The sequence below is a fragment of the Balaenoptera acutorostrata genome, chromosome 9 (assembly GCF_949987535.1).
Source record: "Balaenoptera acutorostrata chromosome 9, mBalAcu1.1, whole genome shotgun sequence".
NCBI lineage: Eukaryota > Metazoa > Chordata > Mammalia > Artiodactyla > Balaenopteridae > Balaenoptera > Balaenoptera acutorostrata.
Genome location: NC_080072.1, coordinates 4,426,237 through 4,436,007, shown reverse-complemented (window position 1 = coordinate 4,436,007; position 9,771 = coordinate 4,426,237). Strand labels below are relative to the sequence as shown.

Here is a 9,771-nt window from a genome sequence, read left to right as displayed (position 1 = left end):
CAGATATGGTCCCCAAAGACAACTCTAGCATATGTCTTTATTTAAACATTTTTCGTTGAATACATAACTTTAGGTAGTCATTTTACTCCAATGTCTTGGAGACGTGATTCCACCACATTCTGCTTCCTCACTATTGTTGGGAAGTCAGGTGTGGGTCTCATGTCTCTTCAACCCCACCTTGCCTCTCCGGCGGCTTCTAAGACGTTCTCTTCTGGAATAACCATTCCTGAGGTTCTGTAATTGATGGTTTGGATTCTTGAAATCATGAGCCAAACTCATGGCCAAAGTTGCTTACATCCATACCATCCCTGTGTTATCATGGGTGAGTGAAAGTCACATTACAAACCCTCCAGAAAGCCCAACCTCTGTGTTCTGCTTCCTACCCAATAGGGACACCCTCCTGCCAGAACTTCCCATCACTATAGTAATGAAGGCTCTCACCCATGCTTTCCCCTCCCTCCTCCTGCCTCCTCATGTGGCCCTGCCTGGTGTGATATGCCCTCCTCTCCTCCTTTTTGGGAACTATAAATCATAACTTCTTCTTTGAGGCAGTAGTCTCTGTGTTTGCCATCTTTTTTTTAAATTAATTTTTATTGGAGTATAGTTGCTTTACAACGTTGTGTTAGTTTCTGCTGTACAGCAAAGTGAACCAGCTATACGTATACATATATCCCCTCTTTTTTTGATTTCCTTCCTATAAAGGTCACCACAGAGCACTGAGTAGAGTTCCCTGTGCTATACAGTAGGTTCTCAGTTTTCTATTTTATACATATTATCAATTGTGTATATATGTCAATCCCCATCTCCCAATTCATCCCACCCCCCATTTCCCCCTTGGCATCCATATATTTGTTCTCCATGTCTGTGTCTCTATTTCTGCTTTGCAAATAAGATCATCTATCTCAACATACTTGATTAAAACAAAATCCAGGCACACTTGAATTCACTTGTCCTACCTTGGATTCTTTAGGATGCCTAGATCTGTGGATTGACGTCTTTCATCAGCTCTGAACTTTCTCAGCTATTTTCCCTTCAGATATAGCCTTTATTCTGTCTTCTCATTCTATGGCTTGCATTTCACCTCCCACTCTCTTCCTCAGTTATCACGGGGCAGACTAAGCAGAGCAGAGGAGGCCAGTGAGCAGGGAGAGAGGATGTGCAAGAAGCTGGACACACCTCGCCTTGGAGGATGTGTGGTGTTAGGTGGAGGTGAGACCCAGCAGCTGTGCTTCTTGACAGAGTTCCAGTCCATCTTCCATGAGCCAGCCCACAGCCCAGGGACACACTTGAGCCGGCCCACGGCCAGGGGACACTCCTGAGCCAGCCCACAGCCAGGGGACACGCTGGGCCAGCCCATGGCCAGGGAACACACCTGAGCTAGCCAATGGCCTGATGATACACCTGGGCCAGCCCATGGCCAGGGGACACACTGGGCCAGCCCACAGCCAGGGAACGCACCTGAGCTAGCCCATGGCCTGATGATACACCTGAACTAGCCCAAGGCCAGAGAACACACCTGAGCTGGCTCATGGCCAGGGGACATGCCTGAGCAGCCTCCTGTCCCTGATAACTGACACTGTCACCCACCGGTGACAATGGAGACGTGGGAGGCGTGTGGACGTGAGCCCCTCCAATGGTTGTGAGAATGTGGTGTTTCTGAGGGGACAGGTGATCTTCCCTGAGGCCACACATGTGGGGGCACTATCTTGTGGCTCAATCCAACTTCGAGAGCCCATGATCGTCCCCAAGTCCCCACGCCTGCCGCCCCCAGCACAAGCCCTGTTGTGAGGGACACACACTCACATCAAAAAATCATTTTGTGCAGCGGACCTCCCTGATCCTTGTCCCCCATCATTTCCCTTTTTTAAAAAATTTAGAAATCAAGAGAGAGAATCTAGGCCAGGTCATGCTTGGGAAACTGCTGAGATTTTTTTTTCCCCTTCTACTCAGTACATTTCTTTTATCTTAAAAAAAAATTAATACCATTAGGTCATCTCCCCCTCCAACCCCCCGCCCCCCCCCCGCTCTCCTTTTTTTCTATTTCTGGGAAAAATCTTCATTTTGTGTATTTCTCAAGCATCTTGACATTCCGTCTGAGACTAATGGCCGGATCACTTCCTTCCAGCCCCTCTCAAAATTCCTGCTGGTTTTATCTCTTGCAAATGCCTTAGTGCTGCAAAGCAAATCCCGCCACCCCCCCAACTCTGTCTCTCCACCCCCCTCTCTGTGAAAAAGAAAAGGCCCCCGGCTCTCAGTGAGGTCCTCAGGCAACCCAGATACATCCCCCAGTGCCTTCAAAGGTGCCTCATCTGGGCCGCACCAACCTCTGCCTGTTAACTCTTTCAAAGAACGTTTGTCGGTGTGTGAAAGTTGTCTGGGTTCATTGATAAAAAAGGTATTGTTCTTTATATTCTTTTCCAGTATGGTTTATCACAGGATATTGACTATAGTTCCCTGTGCTATACGTTAGGACCTTGTTGTTTATCCATTCTAAGTGTAATAGTTTGCATCTACCAAAAAAAGAATGTCTCTATGTGCATAACTGAGTCACTTTGCTGTACAGAAGAGACTGGCACAACATTGTAAATCAACTACACTTCAATAAAAAAAGAAAAAAAGAAAAAAAAGTTATTGTTTTTAGGGCTGTTTTGTATTAACAGGTTGTATCAGGGGATGGTCAGTATTTGCAGAGGGCTGAGTTCCCTTTCACCTACTTGTTGCCTTTAAAAGATGAAATGATTGGGTAGAGACCCCCCCCCCCAGCCCCCTTGTCAGAGCATACTTCATTGAAGAGGCCGGCAGGCAGGATGCTACTTCTCACCAAACCCCAAAGAGTTAAGCCCCGACGGTTAATACTCCTCTCTTTGGCCCCCTTGTCCCTTATTCTAATGTATGAACTCTCATTCAGAAGTGAGCAAGCCGTATGTGCGTCTGGGGCTTGGTGACAGCTTGCCTCCTCTGGGCGACGTGGACGGTCTCTGCTGAAATGTTTGTGAAAGCACAATTTTATAAACACTCAGGGCTCACCCAGACGTAAGCATCTATCATGCAGGCATGTCTCTGCAGCCCCAGGATCCAAGAGGGGTTCACTTTGTCCCTTCCTGGCCGGGGACTCTGGGCCCGAGGTGAGAAAAACGAAGGAAGGTTATTAAGAATTCTGACAAGGTAGGCTGAATAAATTGTGTTTTCTTTGTGAGCCTTAATCCGGTGTTGTATTGGCTTCTCGGACATGGCTAATTTATTTGGAATTTCATTCTGTTCCTGACAGCGTCCTTGACTAGCTGTTTGATCACCCCAAGCAAAGTTACATACCAGCTTTCAACTGCTGGAAGGGCAGTGGCGTGATTTTTCTCAAGTGCGTTCTCCTGGGCCTGGCTTTATGTTTGCAGGGGGACGTTTCAAACGGCGGGGGCCGTCCCTTGTTAGGGAGAAAACCCGGCCCGCGCAGGGGTCTCCCTCAATGAGGAAGCTTTCCACTTTTCCCCACTCGTCCCACTGTTTGGGATTCTAAGCTGCTTTTGTGGAGCAGGAAGAAAGAAAATTAATTTTCTCCCCGTCTGCAAGGAGGGAGCGTTTCAGTGGAGAGCCGGTTTGCAATGCATGTCCTGTTGATTTCAGCTGCCCATGCCGGCTGGGTTTTGAGATGCAATATTCTCAGGGGAAGAAGTAAGTCGACCACAAACCTCCTTAGGGTGTTAACTCCAGGGTCTCCATCCAGCCTAGGGACCTCCGGCATCTTTCGCTCCATCTTGGCGGAAATAGGAGTTGACATTCACTCTCTAACTCACACATGTATGCAATGTTTGCTTTTTTATTTTTATTATTTTGGTAATAACAAGTGTGTCTTGCTTTTGCCAAAAGAAAAAATGAATAATGATTTTCAGTAAGACTCCAACGCTTTGGAGAATCTCACTCTCGGCCCCGTTGTAGCTGGGGCTTTGACAATTTTGGCAGAATCCAGTCTAATAAGACGTGGGCTTCCTTTAATTTCACTTCTTGACACCAGCCTGTGAAGATGTTCCTACTGAGGGCCTTCTAGGTGCAGGAACTGTGCTCAGCCCCGGGGGATGTGGTGGGAGCTCACATTCTAGAAACACAGACGAGACTTCAGAGCATGTTAGGCTTGTGATGAAAGTAACAAACAAAACTAACCCACCAAACACCAGGGTGAGATGCGGGTGGTGCCTGGGTATGAGGACTCAGCTTCTCTCATGGGGCCCTGCCTTTGAGTCGGGGAAGTCCACTGGGTCTTTATGACATTTGAGCAGTGCTTTTACCACCTGCAAAGTACTCTGATCCCCGGCCTTGCTTGCAGAACATGGGAGAGGGGCTATTGTCCCATTTTACGGAGGAGGAAACTGAGGCCCAGAGCACTGCCGGGACACCTTGATGGCGACACAGTTTGTTTAGGGCAAGCAACTTGAGTGGAGCACTTGGGGCTCATTCCAGGGCCGTGACCTCCAGGGAGAGCAGGTCCTGGGTGGGGACACAGCTGTGCCCCTCCACTCCCAGCCCTCCTGCACAGACCTCACCTGGGGGCCGGCGTCATCTGCCAGGTATTGTTAAGGGAGCGATGAGGGAGGATTTGCCGGTTGCTGCTTCAGTGCTTGGACGTTGGGTGCAGGAAGATTCCCTGGCCATTGGCAGTCCTGAAAATAACCCAGGTCCCCCAGTCCGTCCTCGGCGACCCAGGTAGAAGCTTCCACCTGCTGGGCTCAGGAGTCGTGGCAAACTCCAGCTCCCAGGGATGGGACGCTCATCTTGCCATGGCATTCCTGGGCAGGTGATTTAAGAGGAGATGCACCCTGGGGAAACGGGAGGGAGGAGCTGGGAGGCATGGGGATGGCGGGAGGAGGGAGGGAAGAAGCCAAGGAGAGCTGTGACTTTGGGTACCGTCCCAAGCTCACTGTGATCTCAAGGGGGAATTCTGGGGGCTGTGTGACCTTTGAGTTGGTCCTGACGCCCAGCAGGGGAGCTGGGCTTTCATCCCCCCATGGTCAGTCCTTGGTGAAGGGTGGCCTGGGGGGATGTAAACCCCTGGGCGCTGGGGCAGCTCCTATAGCCAAGGATGTCCCTGGAGAAGAGTCAGGAGCAAAAGGACATGGGAGCCAGAGACAGAGTGCACGGAGACAGGGGAAAGGGACCCAGGGGCGGGGTGTAGCTCACTGTCACTGTTAATCGTGGGGTGACATGGTTGCTTTCCTGTGAGTGGGGACCCCAGCACCCACTCCATGGGAGGCTGTGGGCGCTGCACATTTATTATCAGCTTATTACTTTCCCCTTGTGGGTGACGGCCACCTTGTCCCTCTAGCGTCCTCTGCACCTGCGTCAGGTAGACCTTTCCCAAGAGAAGGAGGCCCTGGGTCAGCTGCACACCGTCCAGGGGGAGGGGGACTATTCGCTCCCTCTCCGAAGGGCGCGCTGACCTTGGCCTCCCCAGTTCCAGGGGCCTGGGGACGTCTGAGCAGGTAGGGGGAGGCGTCCGTGACCCTGGAGAGTCTCTGTGCGTGGACGCCACATGACCGGGGCAATGTTGACTTTGTGTGTCGATTGTGTGCTCGCAAACAGAGACGTTTATCCAAGGCCACCTTGTCCCCGCTGCTGGGTCAGGGGCTGCGGGGTGGGAGGCTGAGACCAGGAGGACGGGCCCTGCCCGGCGTGCGCCCCTGCCTGCGGCCACCCCAGGATGCCCACTGGGAGACGCTGACCTTCCAGGTAAGAGAAACTCGAGGAAAAGTCTTCTCCCTCCCCACTCTCGGCCACTCTCCCCTGGGACCTTCACTCCCCACGCAGGTGGGTTCTCGGTGGCTGGGTGGGTGGGCACTTGCGAACGCTCCTGGGGACTTTCTGCAACATTCTGGAAGCCCTTATCCAGTTGCCATGCCCTGGATCTGTTTGATTACTGACTCCATGTCGGGCTCCTACGATCTGAATTCCCACGTGTGTTTGAAGTGGTCTTCAATCCTCTGTCAGGGCAAATAAGCCCAGGGCTGAATGTTACCTGAGAGTCTATTCCGCAGACACGCCGGACGCCTGGCCAGGCCACCGGCTGGCGGCTCTCTCTGTGGATGGAGGTGGAAAGGGGTGTTTGCCCCCCAGAGGGCACAGTACGGCACTGGGCACTTTCGAGACAGCATTTGCTTGTCGGGGTGATGCCCGAGCTCCAGGGGTGAGGGCTGGGGGAGGGTGCAGGTCGGGGGTTCACCTTGGGTCTGGCCCACGGGGAGCGTCCACACACGTTCACTGGATCGTCGTTAGGAAACCGCGAGTGAACGCCGTCTTCCCACTGTCCATCTGACGCTGGGCTCCCTGTCAAAGGCTTTGCATTCACTCCTTAGCTAGAACCTTCTGGAAAGGCTGGGTGGGAGCACATTCTCATTTTGTAGATGAAGGAGAAATTCAGGAACTGGCTTCAGGTGGCCCGCAGCCCTGGAGGCCGCTCAGCTTTCTCCCTGGCTCGGGCACCTGGGGGTGGACCATTTCCCGCTGAGAACTCGGCTGGCCTCCTGCAGCATCCGAGGACCTGACCTCCAGCTTGCACCCCTTTGCGCTGCAGTACCGGGGAACTGGGGTTGGAGGAGGGGCTGTCTCTTCACCCAAGGGAAACTTGCCTGGGGGAGGCCAGAGATGGACTTGGGGGTGGGCAGCGCCTGCAGAGGTGTGTGTGCCCTGGTGTGTGCACACGCGTGTGTGTGCACGGGGCACGGACACGTGCATGTGTATGTTATACGTGCAGGCGTGTGTGTATGTGTGTACACGTGTTCTGGTGTGTGTGTGTGGGTGTGTGTGGCGGGCAGACGCTGGTATTTCAGCAGTGCGGCGGGGACATGTCTGAGGGCGTCCTCTCGGGGGACAGGAAGGCAGCCAGTGACTCCCCGCCCAGGCACCTTGCTGGTCCCGTGTGGACACTGTCCCTTGGGCCTCATCGTGGCCCTTCAAAGCAGAATTGTCGCTTGCCTCCCTTTCTGATGAGGTTTGTGGCCCCAAAGGTGAGCCGGTCACTCCGAGGGTCCCTGGTGGGCCCCGGCTTGAGGCCATGAAGGGTGTGAGGGGAGGCCCGCAGGACTGACCCGTCCAGCCTGGGCTGTGGGTGTCCCCCAAGGTCTCTTGGTGGGCTGGTGGGGGCGGTGATCCGGGGGGTCGGTGCTGCCCTTCCTGGGCGATTAAGCAGGTTCCCCTCCTGGGCCGCCGGCGCTGCCCCCGCCCCCAGCCCCGCACCGCCCACCCCCGCGGGCAGTGTGGGTCTTTGAGATGCTGGCGGCCCGTGTGCTAATTGAGCCGCGCCTGGGGTCGCCTCTGGGCTCCGAGCGACTGATCTCACCTTCTCTCCCCTCTCCTCCCCTTTCATCCGCCCAGCTCCCGCCTGCCCTCCTGCCGGGCTTCCCGGCCCCTCCCGACGGGCCCGCAGCCGCTGGACAGCGCCGGCCTCCAGAAGTGATAGCTAATTGGGCAGAGAAAGGGCCCGATTGTCTGGCGGGCCGGAAGAGCGGGCGTGGGCGGCTGAAAGCACCCGGAGAAGGTGGCCAGCTTCGCCCAGCAGCTGCCGCCGGAGACGTTTGGAGATTACGTCAGCGCCGGCCAGGGGGAGCCTCCCGCCTGGGCCCTGACAATGCGGCCCTTGTCGGCCCCGAGAGCCGCCCGCTCGGGATGAATGGCGCGGGGCCTCTTCTCCAAGGAGGCTGCTCGCCGTCCCCGATCTGTCCTCTCCCGCCGGGGAGGCCCCTGGCTTGGGGCTCAGAGCGGACGGGGTCGGTTAGAGCGGGAGACCCCCGGCTGGACTGAGCGCGCGGCCCAGGCTCCTGGCCGCACGGCTGGCACCTGGCAGACCTGGACCTGGAAGCCGGTGCTCGGCCGGTCCACACACGGGCCACGCAGTGGCGGGCGGCCGCTCTGGGGGGCGCCTGCCCTCGGCATGGCCTCCTGGTTCGGGGGGAGCACGGGCCCCGACCCGCTCATTCTCCTGCTGGTCGTCATCCTGCTGGCGCGCTTCATCCTGTGGTCCTGCCTTGGCACCTACATCGATTATAGACTGGCCCGGCGGCGGCCCCGCAAACCCAAGGAGGACTAGGGCCTCTGCCGGCCCGGGGCCTCAAGCTCCAGGCGCCGAAGGGCCGTCCCTCCAGGAGGGCGCTGTCCCAGAGACGGCCTGTCCTGGGGCTGAGGGTGGGCACAGGGAGGGGGCAGCAAAGCGGGCACACCACCCCCTGCATCCCGCCCACGGGGCAGAGAGGGACCGGCCCCACCTGGACTGACCAGGGCTGTCCTGGTCACGTCCCCCGTCGGGGGATGGAGGGGGGCCCCTTGCCCATCTCTCCACCAGGTCTGGTGTCCTGTGTTGAAGTGAGTGATCCTGGGAGTGGGTCTTGCTTTAATACTTTCCCTGCTTCCAATGCTTTATAAACGTGTTTGCAGGCAGAGGCGGGTGTGAGCCGAAGGGGTTGCAAGGACAGAGGTGACCACATCACAAGCCAGCCCTGCCACCAAAAGCCACCCCCTGACTCAGTCTCCTGCAGGGATAAGTAAGTGCAGACAGTGCCCTGGTTTCCCCAGAGCAGACCACTGGGAGGGTCTCAAGACAGACATGAGACTCTGAGTTCAAGTCCAGCTCTGGCTGACCGTGGGCAAACTCTCTTTCCCCATCTCTTAAATGGATGCAATAGTCCCTGCCCCCAGCCCCCACCGAAGGTTATCAGGAGGGTCAGGTAAGGGGTGGGGTGAGCCATCCCCCCCCCCCATATGCAAACCACAGGACATGTAGAGGATAATTTAATGGAGAAGTCACAGGACCCAGGGCCCTCTGTTCCTTTGTGCTTTTAAGTGTGTGGCTGAGACACCCCTGAGAAGGCAGGGAAACTCGACGGGTGCCCAAGAATCCGGCACCCCCTGTGCCCCCTCCTGTCACACCAGCCGGTTCACACCTGACTTAAGGGGCAGCACGTGGTGGCTCGGTGCTTCTCGACCTGGCAGCAGATCTGAATCACCCGGGAGATTTTGGCAACACCAGTGGCCAAGTCCCGCAGACCGAGAAGCATCAGTTGATTCAAGACGTTCCTGGGAGGCTGGAGCCTGGTGACGCCATGAATTCCAAAAGGACTTGGGTCAGCCTGGAGTCTTAGGTGGCCGTTAGCGGGCTGGAGTTGGTGAGCGGGCACTTGGGCCCCCTTAGCCGGGAGCTGTCCGCCTTGCAGCATCTTGGCAGAAGGGACCACGGGCGTGACTCGTTGAGGCCTGGTGCATGGCTATCCTCTGGGCAGTTGTGATAGCCAGTGGCCGAGCAGAACTCGTGTCCCCCTGTGTAAGGACAACTGGCCACAGGGTCCTGAGGGCTCTTGATCGCCGGGTTCGGGGAGGGGGTGTTCTCATTCTCTTTAGGGAAAATGTCATCCGATTTTCTTTAAAATGACCACGTATGATTTTGCTGATCTCTCTAAGGAAGAGGAATCACATTCGCTGTCATGAGCATGTACTAGTGGAGGGAGGTTTGCCCGGTATTGCCAGGTTTTAAAACTAAAAGTCCCACGACCTGAGAAACCCCTCTGTCCTGGGCAAAGCAGCCCCTTGGATGGAGGGAGAAGTCAGAGGTTCACATGACACACTCAAGTCTGGCCCATTGCTGAGTGTGTGTGACCTGCGTGTCCACGTGGGCATGTAGATTTGAGGTTCACCATTTGCTCCACGAGCTAGAATCTGGGGGCTCTTGCTGGAATTGGGGAGGGGACACATTCTCCTGTTGGGGTTGTCCAGCAGAGGGGATGGAGGTGGCCAACGAAC

The 9,771-nt window shown here is 55.7% G+C and overlaps 1 protein-coding gene across 1 annotated transcript; it reads left to right on the top strand.

Moving 5' to 3' along the window:
- The first annotated feature begins 7,912 nt into the window (after window positions 1–7,912).
- On the top strand, window positions 7,913–8,068 carry SMIM38 (small integral membrane protein 38). The gene has a single exon (XM_057552471.1). The coding sequence runs from the start codon at window positions 7,913–7,915 to the stop codon at window positions 8,066–8,068; it is 156 nt and encodes a 51-aa protein (XP_057408454.1).
- Window positions 8,069–9,771: the final 1,703 nt, after the last annotated feature.

What these genes read in the sequence shown, in the direction of transcription:
- SMIM38 (XM_057552471.1), top strand. Translation starts at nt 7,913, where the DNA reads ATGGCCTCCTGGTTCGGGGGGAGCACGGGCCCCGACCCGCTCATTCTC.